This window comes from Neolamprologus multifasciatus, chromosome 6 (genome assembly GCF_963576455.1).
Source record: "Neolamprologus multifasciatus chromosome 6, fNeoMul1.2, whole genome shotgun sequence".
NCBI classification, from domain to species: domain Eukaryota; kingdom Metazoa; phylum Chordata; class Actinopteri; order Cichliformes; family Cichlidae; genus Neolamprologus; species Neolamprologus multifasciatus.
Genome location: NC_140444.1, coordinates 3,976,137 through 4,000,728, shown reverse-complemented (window position 1 = coordinate 4,000,728; position 24,592 = coordinate 3,976,137). Strand labels below are relative to the sequence as shown.

Genomic DNA, 24,592 nt, shown 5'->3' with positions numbered 1-24,592 from the left:
TTCCCAAGTGGTATTTATGTGTTCTTTTTTTAGCTGCCTGTGATCACTGATCTTCGTAACCCATGTCTGAAACCGGAACATTGGAAGACTTTGGAGTCTTTGGTGGGGACTTCCCTCAATGTGGATGAACTTACCATAACTGGTTTAGAGGAGCTCAGTGTTTTCTCATATGGCAAAGAGATTCAGGAGGTACAATGTATATAATATGAGATTTGCTTGTTCTGCTTAGGAGACTCTGGGTACTACTGAGTACACAACACATCCTAATACCTAATAAAAGTTACAGATTGATTAGAGATCCCAAATTTATCAGCTCATCATTAAATTGCAACTATAGTTATGGCAAACTCCTTAGGAACTGTCACAAATATTAACTTTTAGGTTTCAGGACAAGCTTCAGGTGAGGCATCAGTGGAGACCATTATCACAAAGGTATGTGGCTTAAATATAACTATTTATACAGATATTACATCTCATTAAAAGTACTACATTAGAAGTTACATTTACATATCTCTCTATTTAATATACTATCCCCACATTTTATACCCAAATATGAGTAAAAGCCACTCAAATGTTGCTTGATTTCAGTGAGAAAATGCTAATCTATTAGTGTAAAAGGGAAGAAACAGTTAGCTATGTTTGCATAACCAATTAACAAGACAAGATACGACATGTTACATGGCTATAACTATAATAGCATAAGAGGTCTAATGCAGCAGATGTTTCCGCCGTAGACAGGTTAACTGTTTTGGCTGCAGTGTCAGATTTAGCACACTATCCACACAATATCTGCGCTCCTTTTGGAAATGCGTGCAAAACGATATTTAAGAAATTCCATGTAGTTACTGCGTGTTGATGAAGCTCCTAATGGGTCTTGCAGGTGGAGAATTTGTGGAAGAACACAGAGTTTACTGTGCTGTCTCATGGTGACACTAAGGGTGTCTTTATCTTGGGAGGCACGGATGACATCCAGGTTGTGATGAGTTGCACTTTCATGCAGTCTATTGTAAAACATCACCAGTGTTTCAGTATCTCTAAATGTTTATGTTTCATCTCTCTGTGTTTATTTATGTGTGAAGGTACTCCTGGATGACAGCATTATCAGTGTGGGCACAGTGGCATCCTCACGCTATGTAGCTCCCATCAAGGGGAAGGTCAAGAAATTGCTGACACAGCTGATCCTTTTTAACCAAACGTTGGTAAAGTCTTTTAAAAAACTACATTTATTTCTAAGTGAAACTGGTTCAGCTGTAATAAAGGTTTGCTTTGTTAAATGCAGATCCAGTTTCATTCACATTGGCTTTCCTCAGTGGCTATAGAAAAGAAAAGAAAATACTTGCAAAATATATGATTTTTCAAAGTTTACTGAGTTCAGTAGATGGTTTAAGGGAACATTGTTGAGGTTTTTTTTTTGTCTTTTTCATTAATTCCTATGCATTTTAAATTCTCTGTCTGCTCACTGTGTTTCTACAATTCTTATTTCCCTTTCTAGGAGGAGTGGCTTACATGTCAAAGGAACTGGTTATACCTAGAAAGTATCTTTTTGGCTCCAGACATAAAGAGACAGCTGCCTGCTGAGTCAGAAATGTTTCTTAAAGTTGACAAGTCCTGGAAAGAGATCATGGCTAACGTTAACTGGATGCCCAATGCTTTTGATGCAGCCACAGAGACTGGTATGTGACTGTAAATGATTCACGACAGACGCGACTGTGTTTCAGCGGTTTTCAGCATTCTTTATTTTCATGGTTGCTGTTTTACACACACGGCTGTAGCTTTGCAGCTCACAGCTGAACACATCACCCACAACAACAACAAAAGACAGACAGGACCCAGTTGAGACTTTAAGCCGGCGAGGCATGATTGCGGATGTCGCTCAGGTGTCACCACGCCACAGTGACCAAACACGATGCGTTAAAACAGCATTGTAGGGATGTTAATGCTGAAAGACGAAGGCAGAATTACTGTACATGCAAATACATGCATTCATTAAGGCGACTATGTTGACACACTGCATACAAGCCTGTTGTTTTATCCCAAAAAGGTCTGTTGGAGACTTTGCAGCAGAACAATGCTCTTTTGGATGAGATACAGAAGTGTCTGGAAGCTTACCTGGAGTCCAAGAGAGTCATCTTCCCAAGGTACTATGTACACATGATTTGTTTGTTTGTTACATGATAGAAAAGCAGGCCTGTACACTGTACTGCAGCTAGAAGCCTCAGATAAGAGTAGAAAAACAATGCTGTCAACACCAGACACCAGCAACTAGTATCTTCAGTTCCCAGACATCCCAGTTAAAATAAGATGGGATGCTACACAGTCATAAACACGGCCCTGTCCTCACTTCTTTAAAATTTGTTGTGACATTTGATGTTTTCTGTTGTGTGAATAAATATGGTTGTATGTGATTTTAAAATCCCTTATTCCACCACACCAAGTATATCATATTTGATATGCAAGCTTTGTGCATTCTTTGAGTTTTTGAGACTTCTACAACAACAGTGTAAATTGTGAATTTACACACATTTTGTTTTTTGGTTTTTTTTGTTGTTTTTTTTTTCTTCTTTTTTTTTGCCTGTCCCATTTGGTTCTTTAGCCGTCAGACAATTAACGTGGGACAATTAAAGGATTATTCTATTCTATTCTTCTAGAATTGTTGTCTGAAGACCAACAAGGATACCCAATGGATTTATTTTGCCAAATGGATCATCATGGCATTGCCGTATTGGTCCATTTGATCGACCTTTGTTTTTATTATTTATTTTATTTTATTTTCAGTTGTTACAGACGGGACAGACATGAGTGAGGGATAGGAAAGAGAGAAAGAAAGAGGAATGAAAAGAAAAACAGAAGGGGAGAGGAACAGTGAGAAAGGGAAAAAAAATCTCCTGGATCACCTTGTGAGAGAGAAAGAATAGAAAACAAGCAAAAAAAAAACAAAGCAACATACTAAACACAACACCATCGCATTAATCTAGCTAAGTGTAAACAGCAGTAAATACTAAATACTGAATGTTGTTGTGCAGCATGCAGGACAGACAGCGCACAATGTGCTTTGAAGTAGCAGCCAAGAAAGGTGTGATTTAAGTCTACGAACAGTGAACACCCGTGTGCACACCTGTGTGGATCAGCGCACTTGTATTCAAATGGTTTCCCCATGTAATGGTCTGCTAGAGGATGTAGAGAGCCATAGCCCCGTCCCCCAGGGCATGAAGCAGGCATGGAGGAGATCCAGGCCCCAGACATCCAGAGGAATTTACACACATTTTGAATGGACCGTTTTAAACTTCACTTTGCTTGATCTCAGGCCCAGAAATCGGCAGCATGTTTAATTTTTAAATGCAATTAAAGATGCGAAGTTTGAAAGATTATTTGTGGATGCCGCGTTTGAAAGCATTCCTGTGACCATGCAACAATTTTCATGTTTAGTCTATCGACATCTGATTGAAGATCATGGCAATGTAATATTCTTTTCCTTCCTTTAGATATGTTTCATAGACAATCTAATGTCTTAATGTCTAATTATTTATATTTTACATTTTTTGTTTTTAGAAAATGACAAACATTAACAAACTGTGCTATGTACCTTTTGTCTGTGACTTACAGGTTTTACTTCTTATCCAATGATGAACTGCTAAAGATTCTTGCTCAGACACGTAACCCTCAGGCAGTGCAGCCTCACCTCAGGAAGTGTTTTGATGCCATCACTCGACTGGAGTTTGCTTTATTGCCTGAAGAACCTTCTGGTGCTCCAGAAATGTTGGATGATGGAGAGCAGAAGACCATATATAGCACAGACATCCTGAATATGGTGTCCCCTGAGGGAGAAAAGGTCAGGCTTGAGGAACCTTCAGTCATCTGGTCATTATTGTCTCTGTTTTATTCTGCATGTTATTCTCTCTTTAGGTCTTTGTTATAAAGTAGAGAGGAAAAACAACAAAAAAAATCTTTCTGATGTTTTTTACTCATTTGGCAGGTTAGAATTCCTAAATTGTCCTAAACAGTCATTGAGATACAAGTAAGATATGATTCTTAGGTAGCCAGTCATTTGAAAGCAAGAAGCTCACATGCACAAAATCTAAGAGAACAGTCTTAAAGAATAATATTATATCCTAATCACAAAGTATATGTAATTTTTAATGCAAGTGGGGATTTTATAATTTGAGCTCTCTTTAATAAATACTACTTCTCTCTCACTTGGCAACCATCTTAGTATAGTAAGAACTATCTCAAGTGCAAGGACTACCAATTAAGGCATAAAAGGGACACCCCAAGTCTTAGTTTGCACCCAAAACTAGAAACATAATAAGACATGAAAGGTGATGTTATCGTGGACATTTGTTTTACAAGAATTCTTTTGTTGACATCTGTTTGCTGCTCTGGGTTTTCTTATTCACATGAAAAACTCCAGTCTTTGCTCAGGTGTAAATGACAAAATACTATAACAAGCACAAGAGGTGTAATCAAATCCTCAACCCTAACTGATTCTGTGGTTCTGTGCTTGAAGGTGGGTTTGGGTAAAGGTCTGAAAGCACAGGGAAATGTGGAAGACTGGCTTTGCAAAGTGGAGGAGGCTATGTTCTCCTCACTGCGACAGCTCAGCAAGGCTGCCATTGTAGACTACCAGAAGAAGTCTAGAGAGGAATGGGTGGTGGCTGGACACCCGTCACAGGTACACAAATACACGAACACACACACACACACACACACACACACACACACACACACACACACACACACACACACACACACACACACGTTTTAAAGGAAAGTTGGGAGCTAATGCCTTTTAGACTTTCTAAGGAGCACAGGTGCATGCTATCCTGTGTAGTCATTTATTAGATTGGCACTGGAACAGATCAGGAAATCATTTCATGTAGTTACTACTAAATTCCATTTTATAGGTTCAATTCAATTCAATTCAATTCAATTTTATTTATATAGCGCCAAATCACAACAAAAGTCGCCTCAAGGCGCTTCATAGATACAGAGAAAAACCCAACAATCATATGACCCCCTATGAGCAAGCACTTTGGCGACAGTGGGAAGGAAAAACTCCCTTTTAACAGGAAGAAACCTCCGGCAGAACCAGGCTGAGGGAGGGGCGGAGCCATCTGCTGTGATTGGTTGGAGTGAGAGAAGGAAGACAGGATAAAAGACATGCTGTGGAAGAGAGACAGAGGTTAATAACAGATATGATTCGATGCAGAGAGGTCTGTTAATACATAGTGAGTGAGAAAGGTGACTGGAAAGGAAAAACTCAATGCATCATGGGAATCCCCCGGCAGCCTACATCTATTGCAGCATAACTAAGGGAGGATTCAGGGTCACCTGGTCCAGCCCTAACTATATGCTTTAGCAAAAAGGAAAGTTTTAAGCCTAATCTTAAAAGTAGAGATAGTGTCTGTCTCCCGAATCCAAACTGGAAGCTGGTTCCACAGAAGAGGGGCCTGAAAACTGAAGGCTCTGCCTCCCATTCTACTTTTAAATACTCTAGGAACAACAAGTAGGCCTGCAGAGCGAGAGTGAAGTGCTCTAATAGGGTGATATGGTACTACAAGGTCATTAAGATAAGATGGGGCCTGATTATTTAAGACCTTGTATGTGATGAGCAGGATTTTGAATTCAATTCTGGATTTAACAGGAAGCCAATGAAGGGAAGCCAAAACAGGAGAAATATGCTCTCTCTAGGTATATTAACAATTAGCACTGCATAACTGTTTATGAGTCAACCAGACTCTTGCTGTCATATCTAAAGCTTTCATAGGTTTCTCAATTTATTTATATCCTTTTTTGATACTTTTTGCTCAGTTTTTGTTTATAAAAGATTTAACTTCACTTTATGCACACCAGGTGGTGCTGACCATATCACAGCTGATGTGGTGCAGGGACATGGATGCGTGCCTGGAGGGAGACCATGACCATTTTGCTGCCTTGCAGAAATTTGAAGGCACCAACTTTGAAGTAAATCACAGTACAGATTCTTTTACTGCTTCTTTAGTTCTGTGGTTACATTTTAACCTCATCAAACAAACCTGGACTTTTTTTGCTCTTTAATTTCAACGTTATAACCCAAGGATGCTTGCTTGATTATGTTTCTGTGCACTCCAGAGACTGAATGCCCTAGCAGCATTGGTACGAGGACAGCTCCCTGCTTTACATCGTAATATCATCACAGCCCTCATCACCATTGATGTTCACGCTAGAGACATAGTCACTGATCTAGTTCGACAAAAGGTACAACAGTGTAGTGTTAGCAGGACACTGACTATAGTTACCTGATTTTTCCTGTGATCGGTGTTATAAAAACAAAAACAAGTTAGTAACAAGTCACCACCTTCAACTGACTTAAGGTTTTCTTCAGGTTAACAACAGGTCCAGCTTTGAATGGCAGAGACAGCTGCGCTACTACTGGGACATGGACCTTAACAACTGTGTAGCCACAATGGCACTGTCCACTTACATTTATGGCTATGAATATCTGGGAGCTTGTCCTAGGCTGGTTATCACACCACTCACGGTAATGGAGAATATAAAACTACATTCACACAAATGTAGAGTTCCAGTTGTAAGTATATTTAGACAGTTCTTCAATTTTGTGTGATACTTCGCTTAAATAAAAAATGTCTGAGAATTCAATTTTAATTTTATTTAATGCCAATTCACAACAACAGTCACCTCAATGTGTTGTAAGGTAAAAGTAAGACCCTATGATTTTAGAAAGGAAACAATCAGATGACCCCTGTTAGCAAGTGTTTGGTGACAGTGGGAGGAAAAAGCTCCCTTTTAGTAAAAACATATATGATTTACTCATGAAAGTGGCCACTTTCTCATTACTTTCATATATTTTTTTAGTAAGTATCCAAAACATACAAGTTTCATTATAAAATTTTTCAAGGGATCTTATATCTGTTTTCACTCTTGTATGCTTTTCATTCAAGTTTCATACAAGACAGATACAAACTTTATAAGATTTATATGTCTTTTCCATATGGGAAACTCCAGTAGAACCAGGCCAGCGAGGGGCAGCCATCTGCCATGATTAGTGGGGGGTGAGGAGAAGGAGAAAGCAGCGGAGAGGGACAGGACAGAAGACACTGTGGGAGAAGGAGGCAGAGTTTAATGATTAAATGCAGGAGTGGTGTAAAAACACAACGGAATACATACAGTCAAACGGACCACAAAACAAAACCACCATACACTACTGGCAATAACTCATCATTAGAATCAAAATAAAGATTATATATCCAAAACTGTTTAGATAAATGTTAAAATTAGTTAGAAAAACTTTTATATTTTTGCGTATTTTTGAAAACACTGTTTTATTTCATTTAGAAATTCTATAGAATTCTATAGAAACATGGATCCTTTTCTTCATTTTTGTGTTTCTCTGTCTGCCTTGGGACGCAGGACCGTTGCTACCTTTGTCTTATGGGAGCTCTCCAACTGGACTTGGGAGGTGCTCCTGCAGGGCCGGCAGGGACGGGCAAAACAGAGACCACAAAGGACTTGGCAAAGGCGCTGGCCATCCAGTGTGTGGTCTTTAATTGTTCAGATGGACTGGACTATAAGGTCAGCTACAAGGAATTTTATGAATCTAGATCCCTTTTTTGTCATTGCTAGACTACACCTGAAATAGATTACAGCTGGACAGGTGCTTGGAATCACTGTGACCAACATAAAGGGCCGTTTCTGGTATTTTATAAGCCTGTTTATGAACTGCAAATAACTTTGAACAATGCTTTATGTCATCCATTAAAGTAAAATTATTGATGTCCTATTTAAATTTACCTTTTGTGCAATACTTTTTGTTAATAGTCAACGGTGCAATAGACTCCATACTTGAAATGTGCAATTCACTTGTATTTTTATTTTTATTCCTATTTATTCTATTTATCCCCTTTGTATATTTTATCTATATATGTCTTTGTATTTATATATGTGTATATATATATATATAATATTCTGTAACTCTGTAACTTCTGTCGGTGCTGTGCTTTTTTGGAAACCGAATTTCCCAGAAGAACCCACCCGAGGGATTAATAAAGTTTTTTATCTTATCTTATCTTAAAAACACAAAAGATGTAGAAAATCATCTTTGAATAATTACACTTAACAGTGGAATTGCGGGTATTGAGTATTTGCCACTATTTGGAAGATAAGAGCAGTAACTACTTTTCAAGTCTTGGTATTCCACACATAATATCTGTTTTTAACGAATCACAATATTCTTATACAGATGATGGGTCGGTTCTTCAGTGGGCTGGCGCAGTCAGGAGCTTGGTGTTGTTTTGACGAATTTAACCGAATCGACATTGAAGTGTTGTCTGTCATCGCTCAGCAGCTCATAACCATAAGAAATGCCAAAGCTGCTAAGGTATACAAACACATGCACACAGTTTTGCAAGAAAAAATCGTCTGTCGTGTCCTAGAGTCACCTCACATAAAGTTAAATATTTCAAGTCTAATTTGTTGTTTTGATATTTCTGGCTTTTGATTTTCAAAATACAAATTAGTAAAAGTTTAATTTAATTTCAAGTTTGTTATAAGTTACTCAAATTTGAATTGCCACCAGGTTGAAGACGCCGAGTGTATGATCACGTCCATTTTTACCACCATTTCCTCCACTGAGTTCAGGTGTTGGTGATAGTTGGTCCACTGTGTTTTATAAAGGCCAAAGTCAGATTTTAGAGTATTTCACCAACTGCTGACAAGCTGCATGGAGGTGCCAATTTCTTTTTCCAGTAGAAATAATTACCTGCCATTATTAATTGCAGTGCCAAACTTACTAGCAGATGGATTGGTGGCCATATTATAACTCTCCTTGAATAGCCATGGGTATTACAGTAGATGGGTGTTGTCAAGAGGAAGATACGAAAGACTGCCCTCACACTTTTTTTAACCCTTATTTAACCAGGAAGTGGACATCTTAAAGAAATACAGAAATACATTTCTGTATTGTAAAGCCTTATTTGATTACGCTTAAGAAAAATGGATGGATGGATGGATGGATATTTCACTTTATCCATAGTGAGTATATAGTTTAGGATAATAAAGTTGACCTTTTACTAACAAGAGTGTCTCCTTTATCTTTGTTATGTAGCTGTCAAGGTTTCAATTTGAGGGCCGGGAGATCAAGCTGGTGATGACATGTGCTGCATTCATCACTATGAACCCAGGCTACGCTGGAAGAACAGAATTACCCGACAACCTTAAAGCTCTCTTTAGACCAATAGCAATGATGGTTCCAAACTATGCTCTTATTGCAGAGGTAACTTCCAGTTTGTGTGTTTATGTGTCTTTTTCTAAATTCTCTGATATTTCTCCATAAAATAAGCTATCATTTTCCCTCTTTTATTGACTTAAGCTCAGCTGCATTTGTATTGCTATAACTGTTTCTCTGTTCTCCCTCCAGGTGATTTTGTACTCAGAAGGATTTGAGTCTAGTAAAACCCTTGCGAGGAAGATGACCCAGATGTACAAGCTGTGCTCAGAGCAACTGTCCCAGCAGGACCACTATGACTTTGGGATGAGAGCTGTCAAATCTGTCCTGGTCATGGCAGGGTCAGAGCACTACACGATCACATATGCATTGAATAATCAGGGCACACAACCATCTTCTCTGAAATTTCTTTCTGTGATTGCTGTGATTTTAAATAGTCTCACACACATATACATGGATATGTTTATCATTTACCATTACCAGCTACATGTACATTATGTTTACTGTGACATGTTTCACATTTTAAGTAGACAAAGTGCTGCTGTCCACAATAAGAGCAGTGAAACTGGTGATTACTCAGATTAGAGGCTAAGAGCTTAGAATCAGAATCAGACTTTATTTATCCCCGAGGGGCAATTAAGAGCTGCCAGCACTTCCTCATTTAAGCTCTAGTTCCTCTCTGAAAAAAATAATTTACATTTATTTTATTTATTTGATACTTGTCATAACGAAATGTTTGAAACACATGAAGAGATGAAGAAATGACACATTTTGTAATTACAACTATTTAAATGAATTCGCCAACTACTTTAGAAGAGATGCTCACACTGGTTCTTTAACCATGCAGGTTTCCTTTTATATTTTATCAAGTTTTTGTGAATATGACCAATATGAAGACAAAAGACAGATTTTAGGATGCCCATTACTAACACAGAACTATTTTCATTGTATAGCAATTATTTGCAAACCTGGAGTGACTCTGCAATATTAAATATAAAAAAATGTTTAGGTCACAAAGAAATTCATATAATTTTTAATGTTTGCTCGTAGGTCACTGAAGAGAGAGAACCCTCACCTTAGTGAGGAAGTGGTTCTAATTAGAGCACTGAGAGACTCCAACCTGCCAAAGTTCCTCACTGATGATGCCGTGCTGTTTGGGTAAGTCTATCTGACATTGTAAGGGACTGTTTCTTGCTCTGCAGCATAGGGATTTATACATTTGGCTGACAAGCGAAAGATCCTTATTACAACCCTGGGCGCAGACACAAATCCTTTTGGGGTTGTGTCCTCTGCCAAATGAAACATGTGGAGCTACCCACCGTGGGGAATAAGGGAGCAGCTGAAGTAGCTTTGTTATTTCTTGTTAAACTGCACGATAACAGTAAGAACATTAAGTTCTAAAAGTAAGAGTTTGTATGGTGCCTCTTCTTTCTTTTCTATTTTTTATATATCTGTATGTTTATGTTCATGGCAATCTTCCATTCCTTTCCAGTGGTATCCTGTCAGACCTGTTTCCTGGTGTTTGCATCCCTGAACATGACTATGGTGTGCTACACTCAACCATTGTAGAGTCTCTGGTTAAGCGAAACCTTCAACCGTTGGATAGCATGACTAAGAAGGTAGAGTACAAGTGGAAAATATTCCAAGACAGACACTTCAGCTCAGTTCATTCCAGCTGCAGACGTAAATCTTTTTAAAAGATCAGAAATATTTTGAGTATTTAAAAAGCCTGTTCCTCTTATCTTCCTATTAGGTGATCCAGCTTTATGAGACCATGTTAGTTCGCCATGGAGTTATGTTGGTTGGACCAAGTGGTGGAGGTAAGACCACTGTCTACACCATCCTGGCAGACACTCTGGAGACCCTCCATCTCAAAGGGCACCAGGCTGTTAACCCCTTCTATCAGCCTGTCAAGACCTATGTGCTCAATCCAAAATCTGTCTCAATGGGAGAGCTCTATGGAGAGGTACAGCACACAGGAGACTCAATCTGACATCAGCAGTATTTCCTTTTCTCTCACTGCAGTTATTTATTTAACTTTTGTGTCAACCTCTCAGCTTAATACTTTGACATTGGAGTGGCGTGATGGACTGATGGCACTGAGTGTCCGTGACGCAGTCAGTGACACTAGTGATGACCACAAGTGGGTTATCTGTGATGGACCAGTTGATGCCCTTTGGATCGAGAACATGAACACTGTATTGGATGACAACAAGATGCTCTGTTTGGCCAACAGCGAGCGAATCAAACTTACTCCATCCATACACATGGTGTTTGAGGTGAGAGCCAAACAGTGAAAGTGGAACTGGATCACTTTTGTTGACAGTAAATTGGATTATAAATTAATTTGCAGGGTCTTAAACATGAGCTCAAGAATGAGCATTTAATGCTTTACTAAGAATATGAAGCTGGTTTATAATGGACTCTCTTATAATAGGAGCTTGTAAATCTTAAGTTGTCTTCATAATGTGTATTTGCAGGTTCAGGACTTGGCTGTGGCATCTCCAGCCACAGTAAGTCGCTGTGGAATGGTTTATGTTGATCCTGATGAGCTCAAGTGGATGCCCTACGTGCAGACATGGATTACTGGTCTAGGGGACAGGGTATGTGCATGTTATATCTCCAAATTCTAGATTTCTCTTATATTATACAGATAGGATCATAAGTATTTTGACAGCTGCTCCTTTGCTTCTCCATGGAACTGCGCAGCCTCCTTTATGGGATTTTTGGACAAAATCCATCCTGTTCTTCCTGTTCTTCAGTGTAACCAGGTGTTACACCTTGTTGTAAACTCTCTGGACTTATATTGATGTGAAGATATCTCTTGATTGCTGACTACTGCATTCATATAGCCATTATAACTAGTAACAGATGCAACATATTGTATATAAAGTTAGATCACCTAAAACTAATTCCCTGTGGAGAAATGTATTTAAATTTAAATGTATTTTTATTTTTATCCCTATAGGTTAATTTGACATTGTAGTCAAATTGTTGTTTTTTTGCAGTGCATAGTTCTTCCCTCTTGATCTCAGTCCTTCCTCTGGGCATCAAGAAGACTATTACTAGAGAGTCTAAGCCAAACTAGCAAGGTTACTTTATAAATTGTGTAGATAATGTAAATGCATGACTCTGCATACACTTAATATCCTGCTACAATCTTCTCTGTAAACCTCATTTAACTTTCTCCTGTCTCTCCAGCTTCCAGACCCAGTGGGTGCATACCTGATGGAGATGTTCAAGCAGTACGTGGAGAAAGGTCTACAATTTGTGTCCAAGCATTGTGTCCAAGCAATTCGCCAAGTGGACATCAGTAAAGTCAGCACTCTGTGCTTCTTGCTGGAGGCTCTTCTGCTGGGTAACGGAGGGCCAGACCTCAAGATGGTACATTTAACACAAAATGTAGCTGTCATGTTTAGTCCTTTTTTTGTAAGATACATCGAACGAATCAGTCATTTAGTCCAAACAACAATTTTGCAAACTGACTTGACAATGAAATAAAAAAAATACTTTTTTTCCACAAAGGAAAAGCAAAAGTACAGGCAGCAACTTTGGTTAAACCAGCAATGCGTTAAAGATGAGAGTGTGCTACTTCTGTTCGACAAGACAAAGCCATAAGTTATATACATGCTTCTTGTAGAATTATTGACTTACTCACCCATGTTCTTACTTATTGATATGTCTTCTTTTTGCGGTGGCAGAATCCCAAGCACCTTGATGGTGTACTATGTCAGACCTTCATATTTTGCTATCTATGGGCCGTAGGCGGCAATCTGACTAGTTCTTACTGGGATGCTTTTGATGCCTTCATCAGAGAGCAATTTGAAGGCAACAAAGATGCAAAGGTATGCAGCTGTGACCACAACACCTACAGAAATGCATGAGCCGTGAGGATAATGCAATCTAAATTATTTATTTATTATAGAACAAAACTGGGCAGTTTATTCAAATCGGTCAAAATTCATACACTTGTATTCAATGTATATAAAGTGGAATAATTTAAGCTGTTCACAGAGTGCCGTATCAAACTATGGTAATGGAGCATTGACTGGAACTCACATTCAATTCAATTCAATTTTATTTATATAGCGCCAAATCACAACAAAAGTCGCCTCAAGGCGCTTCATAGATACAGAGAAAAACCCAACAATCATATGACCCCCTATGAGCAGCACTTTGGCGACAGTGGGAAGGAAAAACTCCCTTTTAACAGGAAGAAACCTCCAGCAGAACCAGGCTCAGGGAGGGGCGGGGCCATCTGCTGTGATTGGTTGGGGTGAGAGAAGGAAGACAGGATAAAGACATGCTGTGGAAGAGAGACAGAGGTTAATAACAGATATGATTCAATTCAGAGAGGTCTGTTAATACATAGTGAGTGAGAAAGGTGACTGGAAAGGAAAAACTCAATGCATCATGGGAATCCCCCGGCAGCCTACATCTATTGCAGCATAACTAAGGGAGGATTCAGGGTCACCTGGTCCAGCCCTAACTATATGCTTTAGCAAAAAGGAAAGTTTTAAGCCTAATCTTAAAAGTAGAGATAGTGTCTGTCTCCCGAATCCAAACTGGAAGCTGGTTCCACAGAAGAGGGGCCTGAAAACTGAAGGCTCTCAGTTTTCAGGCTCACATCCACACAAAGACTTGTACAAAGCAACACTTCACCAAAACTGCTGTTACCAAAGGTATTAAACAACGTGAGTGAAACTGAACATTAATGATTTAATGTTTTTTCTAGCTAATGGCATTTGGGCTGATACTTAATAAGACACCTAATAATTTTGTAGTAAGTTTTTTACATTTGTGTGTTTTGTAGCTCCCGACGTGTGGTACCTTGTGGAGTGTCTACATGAATTTTAATCACAGGGATCTGCAGTTATGGACAGCTATAATCCCTTCATTTAAATATAATAGGGAACAACCTTTTTTTGAGATGCTGGTTCCCACTACAGACACTGTTCGCTATGGATATCTGATGGAGAAACTGCTATCTGTGCGCCGTTCTGTACTCTTCACTGGTGACACGGGAGTGGGAAAGGTAAAGAATCTTAAAACAGATAATAAACGGACGACAAAGGGTACATTTTATAAATCCGAAGCTTTTCTGATATTACTTGATGATGCAAAAAGAACAGCTGAAAAAAAGCACATACGTCTAGGATACTTCAGACTCCTTTTTGCACTTCATAAACAAAGACCCACTGCATGTGTTGCAGATGCCTTGCTACAGCCACACTTAGCTTTGGACAGAACGCTGCACATACATGTCATATTTTGTTGAGATTTGGTTTTGTGTGATTTGTGGAACAAACATTCCCATGCTTTTGGCATGACATATGTAATGACTCTGTGTGTACTGATGGATCTGGCAGTTTCCACTAAATTACTTATTATGACAGTGACGTATTAATAAAATGCTGAGGAGTTTTAGAGGGGAAATAGCACGAGTCTGCAGCAATGCTTAGTTATATATTTTCATATCCAAAATATCCATGGTGCTAAAGCAAAGGTAATATTTTGGTGTTGCAATTTAGAAAGGAATGCAGATATCAAAATTTATATGTATGAACATGTTCTTGCAGACTGTGGTGGCCCGGGGCCTTCTTAACAGGATCCAGGAAAGTGCAGGATATCTTCCTGTTTTCATTAACTTCTCTGCGCAGACCTCCTCTGCCCGTACACAGGAGATCATTGAGTCCAAACTGGAGAAAAAGAGAAAGAACATTTTAGGTAAAAGAGCAAGTTTGGCAATGACAACATAAAAGCAAACCCAAGAACCATACATGTTGTGTCAGACTGTCATATGCATTTGTTACAATTGTTTGCACCATCTGGACAGCAATGTAGCTGAAAGGAAATCCTTTGAGAAACTCCAACTGATGAAGTTTTTCAGATAAAAGCTATCATCTTATTGTTTGAATTATAGGTCCATGCTTGTCAATGATAAGTCTTCAGGGTCTAACTTACAGATAACACATTAAGAGGCCTTTCTTCAGCACATTCTCAAATTGTTCTGGAGCTGCTTAACACACCCATAGAGTTGCTTCCTTTCCATTAGTTTAACAGTTGCTTCCACTATTCATCTACACATCTACTGCCTGCCCATTCATCCAATAGTGATTACACATTTACTTTTTTCTTCTTGAATATTTGTTATTTTTCTCTCCATGTAGGTCCTCCAGGAAACAAGAAGTTGGTGGTCTTTGTGGATGACTTGAATATGCCTAAGCTGGACAGCTATGGATCTCAGCCTCCTATAGAACTCCTGCGTCAGTTCCAGGACTTTTCTGGGTTTTATGACAGAAACAAGTTCTTCTGGAAGGAGATCCAGGTATGCAAATAAGATGAGCTACACTGTAATGAGACATTAAAATATAAATGTGCGTGTGCATATGTGAGACTCTGGTTGCAGTGGAGGTTATCTATTTTAGACTTTTTCAAACAGTTTAAAAACAAAACCACAAGAAGGAGCATTTTCAAATTTTCAGATTTTAGAAAGATTATGGGGCATGTTTTCCTATAAGTACAAGCACGTATCTAAAACAAGGGTAGGACAGTTCTCCTAGCTCAGCTGTTCTAGACTAGCTATAAGTTAATTGCTCATAAGTCTTAACCTTTTGTTTTTAGTGTCTGTACATTCTACGTTCCCATAAATATTGCCTACAAGTAAAGACAAAATCGTTCTAGTCTGAACTACTGTGGATGTTTTCCCCGTGTTCAGTTTTTGAGCACAGTTAAAAACCTCATTTGTTCTGTTTGGTGTTTTTAATGAATACTAAATCCATTTATGTAGGAAACCCAGTCATCTTGTGGGCTATTTGTTAGCTTTTTTACTCGCCATTTATAGAATGAGAATGAGAATCAGAATGTCTTTATTGATGTGATCAGTGCATCGTCCATAGAATGTTTGCTACCTTAACTTGTGCTATACAAACACACATATACACACAGGCACAACTGATTTTAGAACATTTCTGTACTGTCCTTAAATGCCCCACACAAGGAACCCCTCTTCTTAAATGGAACATTTTATTGTCAATGGTCACATGTCAGGAAAAAGTAACATACTAGCGTTTTATCAGCTGTTTAGTAGTCCCTTTATTCTTTCTTTTTCTTCTCAGGAAATGACCATTACAGCAGCATGTGCTCCTCCAGGAGGGGGGCGAAATCCTGTGACCCCCAGACTTATTCGGCACTTCAGCATGTTGTGCCTGCCGACACCCTCGGACACCAGCCTCAAACAGATCTTCAAAGTCAGGAGTCCTCCAAAATACTGACACACACACACACACACACACACACACACGTATGTAAAGAATTACATTTTAGGGAGTAGTGTTTACAGTTCAAAAGATATCATGTCCGAGCTTATTTATTATCATTTCAAGTTAATCTTGACAGATTAAGAATTTTTATTGAGTAGCCTATATGTGTTATGTCCATGAACTTCTCTCTATGAGATGTTGCGCTTACTTTAAATGTTTTAAATTTTCCATTTCCTGCTCCGCCAGTATATGTAATTTTCAGTATACCCCTCTTCATGCCCTCTCATTTGTGTTACAACCACTTTTCATACCCAACCTCCTTCCAGGCTATACTGAATGGTTTCCTCAGTGAGTTTTCCCAGGCAGTGAAGGACTGTGCCGGACAGATTGTGGATGCAGCTGTGGAGATTTATAACCGTTTAAGTGTGGATCTGCTGCCCACCCCAGCCAAGTCCCACTATGTTTTTAATCTCCGGGACCTCTCCAAGTGTGTCCAAGGTGAGTATTCCTTTGGTCTTTGGCTGCTTTTTCATTCATTGGCAATCCAGTCCTTGTATCTGACTATTTTCAGAGAATTATTTTCTTGGTGTGTTAAGTGGCTTAACACTGACCTGTGAACCATTCAAGCAGGAAAAACGCCCCTAACTGAAGAGCTGAACCAGCATAAGTCTACACATAACAAACTTCACAAAGAACCAATTTCAGATTGTATCTTCGAGCACTTTGTTATTAGCAGCCTGTTGCAAAAACTCATAATTTGTTTCCATCTCTTGAATCTATGAGAAATGCCAAAAATAACACAACTTGACCATCATAAAATTTTACTTTTACAATGACAAGGTGAGTCGCAGATTATTAACCAAATTTGACCTATCTCAGGATGGTGTGCCCTTAAATAATCTGGGGAAACAGGACAAGTAGAGCACAAAAGAACAACCTACTTCAGATATAGTATCTTACCTACGGAGCCCCGCAAGGGACATGGGAGAAAAAAAAAATTAAGATGAACTTTTGCGAGATCCCGAGTTTGTTTTGCAAGATCTCGCAAAAGTTCATCGTAATTTTTTTTTTCTCCCATGTCCCTTGCGTGGCTCCATAGTATCTAAATGTCCTTAAGAAATAGAAAAAATATGCAGGAAAGTCCCGACACAGGACCTGAGAGATGGATTTCAGAGCAACACCCACACAGTTTTTATCAGAAGTGGTCTCGTTGGAAGGGCGGGTCTCAAAAAAATCCCTTTTTAAGGAATGAAGAGAGGGAGAAATAGTTAAGATTTGCACAAGAACTAGATTCCTCAGAGTTTGTACCTTGACATTATTGAAGCAGTGTGGGATCATCTATAGAACAAGAGGAAGTCAAGCTATAAATAAGAGCTTTGAATGTCTTCAGCAAACCTGAAGAACTATTCCTGAAGACTACTTTCAAAAACTGCAAGAAAGCTTGCCTAAGGGTTCCGACTGTGTTGAACAGTGTGTGTTGAACTAACACGTTACTTGTAACGTGTTACTGTAATCCGATTACTTTTTTCAAGTAACGAGTAAAGTAAGGGATTACTATTGCAAAAACGGTAATTAGATTACCGTTACTTTCCCGTAGGAACGCTGCGTTACTGCGTTACTAAAACCGTGTTTTTTTGCGAGAATGTCTCATGACAGTGACGTAAGCGAGTGTGACGTTCGTGACAACAGCTGTGTGCAGATCAACAATGGATCATATGTCGAGTGCGGGAGAGAGTATGAGCGTGCAGCGTTTAAAGCGTGGAAGTACTGACCTTACTTTGAGTTTGATTCCATAAAAAGTGACAAAAACATTAGTGTCCGTTGTGCGTGGGAAGAAAACTTCTTTTTACACCGAAAAAACCCCTAAACTTCCGAGCAAGCACCGAGTAGCTACGACGTAATGGGAAACTCACAGAGAAACTCGCGGATTCTTCCACTGACCGCTGCGGCACACCTGCACCAGGGTAAACCTCCGCCTACCTCACTCCTGCTTTACAGGTGAAAATAGAGCAACAGGACCGCTAGTCTTTGATTTTATTTATTTTCTGCTGTGTTTTACTTGCATCTATTTGAAAGACTGAGTGTAAACACACAAAAAATATTTTATTTTATGTGCTGGAATGTGCAGAAAATAGGTTTAAATATTAAACAAATTTCTTCCAGTCAGAGAATGTTGCATATAATTAAATTTTTGCTTGATGCATAAAGTTAAAAGATTAAAACTAATAAAACAAGTTTTAAAAAGAGACTTTTCCATTTGATTACATTTTGTATGATGGATTATGTAGAAAAAGTAGAATTGGGCTGAAAGATCTATCACTTTATCACCTATTCAGGTTGTAAATCGTGTTTTTTAAAAGTAACTAAGTAACTAAGTAATTAATTACTTTTGAAAATAAGTAATCAGTAAAGTAACGGGATTACTTTTTTGGGGAAGTAATCAGTAATTAGTTACTGATTACTTTTTTCAAGTAACTTGACCAACACTGGTGTTGAAGAATAAAGATAGTCTTACCAAATATTGATTTTCAAGCTTGTTGTATGTATATAGATTCTCTTTGTTGATTACCAGGCATACTGCAGTGTGAGCCAAGTCAAGTAAGAGACAAGACCCAGATCTTCCGCCTTTTCTGCCATGAATGCCAGCGCGTATTTCATGACCGACTCATCAACACCCAAGATAAGACCTACTTCAACACCATCATCTGTGAGATGGCCAGTAAGAACTCTCCCAGTCCAGCCTCAGACTTTATTTTCTGAATGCTCAGTTAATTGTTATCAGCTCTATAGCAATCTATATTTTGGCTTTATGGGTTTAAGATAGACCTCTCTCTTTTTTGCCAGGGCGATATTTTGACATCAACTTAGAGTCTTCACATTTTGTATCTCATCCCATAATATTTGGGGACTTCATCAAGGTCAGGTTTTCCTCCAAGCAACTTATTTACAAGTCGACACAAAAATACTGCACATTATTTACTGATTTGCAGTTTTGTTCTGTGTCCACCTAATCATCCACATAGATGCATGCAGAAAAGGAAGATCGCCTGTATGAAGACCTGACAGACATGAATAAGATCCAGACTGTACTTCAGGACTATCTCGATGATTACAACATGACCTTCTCCAAGGAGACCAAGCTGGTTTTCTTCCAGGATGCCATTGAACATGTCTCCAGGTGAGTGAATTTAACTTATAGTTATAGTTTCTTAACAGGTAGTTGATTTATTTTAGCTGTAGTTGGGACAAACTGAGTCACCCAAAGGCAGTAGCAATACGAGTGATTGTGTTTTATTGGTTTTTAAAATAGAACATGCAATGACTGTGATATGGACTGTAAGGAACCTTCCACATAAGTGAAATGCAGGCACTCTCTTTCTTATTTTAACATCAGTAATAAAATTTAACTGCACATCTTCTGATGTTTTTTTAAAGGTAGTGTCATATCAAGTGATTTGATCTGATTATAGCTAGCAGTACATTTTCTAAATGACACGATGCACGTGCCATATGGAATGAAATAATCGTATTATTTTTTAGGATTGCTCGTATGATTCGCCAGGAGCGAGGCAATGCCTTGTTAGTCGGGGTGGGAGGTACAGGCAAGCAGTCACTCACTCGCTTGGCAGCCCACATGTGTGGGTACCGCTGCTTTGAGATTGAATTGAGCAGAGGGTATAACTATGACAGCTTCCATGAAGACTTGAGGAGGCTCTACAAGATGGCTGGTGTGGAGGGCAAAGATATGGTGTTCCTCTTTACAGATACTCAGGTATTGCAAAAAGATTGCAACAAAAGTACTTAAAGTATTTCAGTTTCTGTGTACTTACTGTGTTTAACTATTAAATCTGTTGTAGATTGTAGTAGAAGAATTTTTGGAGGATATAAACAACATGCTAAACTCTGGTGAGGTGCCTAACCTTTTTGAAAAAGACGAGCTAGAACAAGTACTTGCTGCTACCCGCCCTAAAGCCAGAGAGGCTGGAATCAGTGAAGAGAACAGGGATGAGGTATGTACGGTACTTATGTAAATACATAAAGTGTAGAAAACATGTGTCATTTAAGCAGTAAAGATTAAATACAGTGTCAAGTATGTCTACATTATTTGTGAGAGAATAAATGAATTAAAATTTTCTGTGAAAGTTAGGATAAAGTTACAGTCAACAAAAATGAACAAATACAATCTCGACACAGAACTTTGTTTTCGGATACTACCCAAAATTTTAACAAATTAGAATGTGGGAAGAACGTGGAGTCACGAATGTTCATATTGTTACGACCCGTCTAGGGACAGGCAATAACATGAGTGAGGCACTCGCTTCCCCCCCCAAGACCCAAGCAGCCACAGGAAACAAATCGGTTAGTTACAATGTGAGAAAAAGAACCAAAACGGGAGTGTCAACACTTCAGGGTGAGCCAAGGCCAAAACAATAAACAAAACAAATCTACAGAAATCCCGCACCCCTGACCTTACCAAAACAAAGTCTGAGCTCCTTAACTAAGTCAAAACAGGAGAAAACGGCTGATCAAAAGAAACAGCAGCTCACCCCTACCCACTCCACTTACACAACTTTTAAGCGGCACTGCAGCCAGCGGCTGCCACAGGAATACTGCTGGCCACAGGAATACTGCTGGGTCATGAGGAGAAACGCAAGGACCTCCCCCGCTGTAGCACTCCAGCCTCCTTTTAATGGGCGGGTCCTCCAGCTGGAACCAGTCACGTCGGGGCAGTGTATCCACGCACCAATCGGAGCAGGGCCCTGGCACAGCTAAATGAACATAAAAAGATACATCACCTGCACAAAACAAACACATGAACATGCAAGTTCGTAACAATATCCTGAAAAGTGTTGTTTTCGAATCGAGTGGCTTTTCTTAAATGTAGGAAATCATTCTTTAATCACTTAGTGTTTTCAGCGACAGTACATAGGTCTGCAACAAGATAAACAAAATGAAATTAAACATTAATTTCTGATATAAGAGGTATGATGAAGCCTGACCTTTGTGAGTTGTTTAAAGAAGATAATAAACACCTAGCAAAGCATCTGAGATTCCCACTATGGGCTAAAATTTCCACAGACTGTATAAAAGCAGACAGTTGAAATCAGTGTCCCAGGCAAAAGGAAAGAACACATGAGAGCTGATGCTATTTGCCTGTTGTGATCTTCTATGTGTGTGTCTTTTTTACGTGTCTGTGATGGTCCATTCAGGTGTTCCAGTTTTTCATCTCCCGTGTTCAAGAAAAACTACACATTGTGCTGTGTATGAGCCCTGTGGGCGATGCTTTCAGGTCCCGATGTCGCATGTTTCCTTCACTGGTTAACTGCTGCACTATTGACTGGTTTGTGCAGGTATGCTGTTATAACTCTGTTTCACTGATATATATGAATCACTCAGTATATACGTCACTACCCTTGTCTATGGAATCACTCTTGTTCGTGTAAAATATTTCTAATATAACCCTTTTTTTTACACCATTGTCCCTTTAGATTGAATTCTTTTTCATAATCTATAGCTTTAAGCCTCTCTTTTTATAGAAAAAAATGTTTCATCATCATCATGGTAGTTGTAGTTTCTATATTTTTTAAGCTTCTTTTGAACTTATTAGTTAAAAAAAACTTTTTACAATTTCTGTTTTTAAATAAATGTTTTATGTCCATCTGCTGGCGCTCTGCTGAATAACTGTTCAGTTGACAGGAGCTAAAGGTCAAAGCTACAAATTGTTGTCCTCGCTGCTAACTTTATGTCACTTTCCTCTCTTTCGCTGTACGTTCTGGTGCTCAGTGGCCCCGGGAGGCGCTGCTCTCTGTCTCTGAGGCCTTTTTCCAGAATGTGGACTTTGGCAATGAGAAGCTAAAACAGAACATCTCTGCGATGTGTGTCGAGATACACGTTAGTGCCACTGAAATGGCTGAGCGCTTCTACTTAGAGCTGAGACGCCGGTACTACACCACACCTACCTCCTATCTAGAGCTTATCAACCTCTACCTCAGCATGCTTGGCAACAAGAGACAGCAGTTAGTTCTGGTATGTCAACACAATTATGGGCAATTTTTCACATATGTTGTTGATGATGAATTGTTACCTGATATTGTGTAGGAAAAATAGCAGCTAGATACATTAGCAACATACAATGCATCATGAGTTCTGTTGATTATGTCAAACATGATAATTATTTATGCGCGTGTTACTGTATAGGCCAGGGATCGTGTAAAGAATGGTGTCACTAAGCTGCTGGAGACCAATGAGCTTGTAGACAAAATGAAGGTGGACCTTTCTGCTCTGGAGCCAGTCCTCAAACAAAAATCTGCTGATGTCGATGCTCTCATGGAGAAATTGGCTGTAGATCAAGAGAAGGCTGATGAGGTCTGTCTGTGTTTTATCACAAAACTTTCAAAAACGTGTCTGATGTTGCCTATATTTCAATTATAAATCATGGTAACTCTTTGTCATTACTTCATGAGCATAACTAAAATAATTCTCCTTGTCACAGGTGCGTAAAGTAGTAAAAGAAGATGAGGCACTGGCCCGAGTTAAGGCTGAAGAAACCCAGGCCATTGCAGATGATGCACAGAGGGACTTAGATCAGGCTCTGCCAGCTTTAGAGAGTGCCAACCAGGCCCTCAGATCTCTTGACAAGGCTGACATCTCTGAGATCAAGGTGTTCACTAAACCCCCAGCCCTAGTGATGACTGTCATGGAGTCTGTCTGCATCTTGCTTGATAGCAAGTGAGTGTGCACTATTTTCTTAAAAAAATAATAGATAAATAAATAGCTTCTTAACATGATACACTTTTATTAGGTATCCATCCTGCACTGGTGATGGTTTCTAAAAGTGCAACTCTTTATAATCACAATAATGTAATAACTTTATCACTCCTTCACTTCACCGGGACTATTTTTTCAATCTTATGTATTTTGCGTTTAACATTAAACAGAGATAACTTGTAGATTTCACCATTCACTGATCTACTGCATTGTTTATCTGAATTAAATCTTCACAATATCATCATATCCTCTTTAGGATTTTGACACTTGCTGCTCTGCCCAAAGAATTTTCAGTACTTTGAAAAGATCAACTAATGTCACAGTCTAAAGTATCGAGCAACCGTGACATTTCTTTAGTCCTTATTTGTTAACAGTGTCTCACTAACTTTCTTCTCTCCTAACAGACCAGACTGGCTAAGTGCCAAGCAATTACTGGGCGATCCCAACTTTCTCAGGCGTCTGACAGAATATGACAAGGACAATATCAAACCTAGGATCCTGCTGAAACTACAAAAATACATCAATGACCCTAATTTCATACCTGAAAAGGTCAGTTTGGATATTTTGACAGATTAAAAAATGTCAACGTACAAACAGAGCCAGTGAAAATAACAACTTCTTACTGTATCATGTGGTTTTTCAGATAGTATAACCCTATCAGAAACTCTGAAATGCTTCAGTATGTTTTTGCTTGGCCTAATTTCTTATTGTGTCGCTCTTGTTAGGTGGAAAAGGTATCAAGGGCGTGCAGGTCCATGTGCATGTGGGTCAGAGCTATGGATCTTTACTCGAGAGTCTTCAAAGAGGTTGGCCCCAAGAGAGAAAAACTGGCCAAGGCACAGGTCAGTTACAGAGTGCATTGTTGGTGTGCCGTCATTGTTAGCTGAAGCTGAAATAAATTCATGTTCTAGGTTTACCTCACTAAGGAAAAATATGTTCTTACAGGCTTATTCAAATGTAAATTATTAAGTGTTTCTAAGTAATTATAAGGATTCAACCTGTAAAAAGAAATAACAGGTTTGTCCTGTGGGAGCCCTGATTTAGGGTTTTAACATTATCATTCAGTGTTGTGTTAATTTTAGCCACATCATACAGCTTAAGGGGGAAAATATAATTAAGATATGAAATAGTTTGTAATATTTTGTTTTTTTTTGGTTTGTTAATAGTGTTACACTAAACCAGGAGGAAAATATCTGCATTTGTGGGACTATGACTGCTGACATTTAAGTAAAATGTTGATCTAAACATTATTTCTTCTTCATAAAGATAAGAAAGAGTTAGTGTCATCTGTGTTACCTGCTGTATATAAACACAAAGCAACTTAGTGTCTTTAGCAGACATG

At 38.9% G+C, this 24,592-nt stretch overlaps 1 protein-coding gene across 1 annotated transcript in view; it reads left to right on the top strand.

The window, feature by feature from the left end:
* The window catches only part of dnah6 (dynein, axonemal, heavy chain 6), a 58,441-nt gene that overhangs the window by 14,779 nt on the left and 19,070 nt on the right, over positions 1–24,592 (top strand). The window contains exons 22-59 of the mRNA XM_085163073.1: positions 34–189; positions 382–432; positions 881–973; positions 1,080–1,199; positions 1,493–1,673; positions 2,042–2,138; positions 3,604–3,829; positions 4,505–4,669; positions 5,851–5,961; positions 6,109–6,234; positions 6,362–6,517; positions 7,408–7,569; positions 8,237–8,374; positions 9,101–9,268; positions 9,413–9,561; positions 10,271–10,378; positions 10,713–10,839; positions 10,974–11,186; positions 11,278–11,499; positions 11,701–11,823; positions 12,422–12,604; positions 12,922–13,065; positions 14,034–14,255; positions 14,800–14,947; positions 15,391–15,548; positions 16,339–16,470; positions 16,809–16,980; positions 19,055–19,201; positions 19,327–19,400; positions 19,506–19,660; positions 20,023–20,254; positions 20,340–20,492; positions 21,693–21,833; positions 22,267–22,509; positions 22,681–22,848; positions 22,976–23,211; positions 23,655–23,799; positions 23,976–24,092. Coding sequence (XP_085019199.1) covers positions 34–189; positions 382–432; positions 881–973; positions 1,080–1,199; positions 1,493–1,673; positions 2,042–2,138; positions 3,604–3,829; positions 4,505–4,669; positions 5,851–5,961; positions 6,109–6,234; positions 6,362–6,517; positions 7,408–7,569; positions 8,237–8,374; positions 9,101–9,268; positions 9,413–9,561; positions 10,271–10,378; positions 10,713–10,839; positions 10,974–11,186; positions 11,278–11,499; positions 11,701–11,823; positions 12,422–12,604; positions 12,922–13,065; positions 14,034–14,255; positions 14,800–14,947; positions 15,391–15,548; positions 16,339–16,470; positions 16,809–16,980; positions 19,055–19,201; positions 19,327–19,400; positions 19,506–19,660; positions 20,023–20,254; positions 20,340–20,492; positions 21,693–21,833; positions 22,267–22,509; positions 22,681–22,848; positions 22,976–23,211; positions 23,655–23,799; positions 23,976–24,092 — 5,862 coding nt within the window. The remainder of the gene's footprint in view (positions 1–33; positions 190–381; positions 433–880; positions 974–1,079; positions 1,200–1,492; positions 1,674–2,041; positions 2,139–3,603; positions 3,830–4,504; positions 4,670–5,850; positions 5,962–6,108; positions 6,235–6,361; positions 6,518–7,407; positions 7,570–8,236; positions 8,375–9,100; positions 9,269–9,412; positions 9,562–10,270; positions 10,379–10,712; positions 10,840–10,973; positions 11,187–11,277; positions 11,500–11,700; positions 11,824–12,421; positions 12,605–12,921; positions 13,066–14,033; positions 14,256–14,799; positions 14,948–15,390; positions 15,549–16,338; positions 16,471–16,808; positions 16,981–19,054; positions 19,202–19,326; positions 19,401–19,505; positions 19,661–20,022; positions 20,255–20,339; positions 20,493–21,692; positions 21,834–22,266; positions 22,510–22,680; positions 22,849–22,975; positions 23,212–23,654; positions 23,800–23,975; positions 24,093–24,592) is intronic.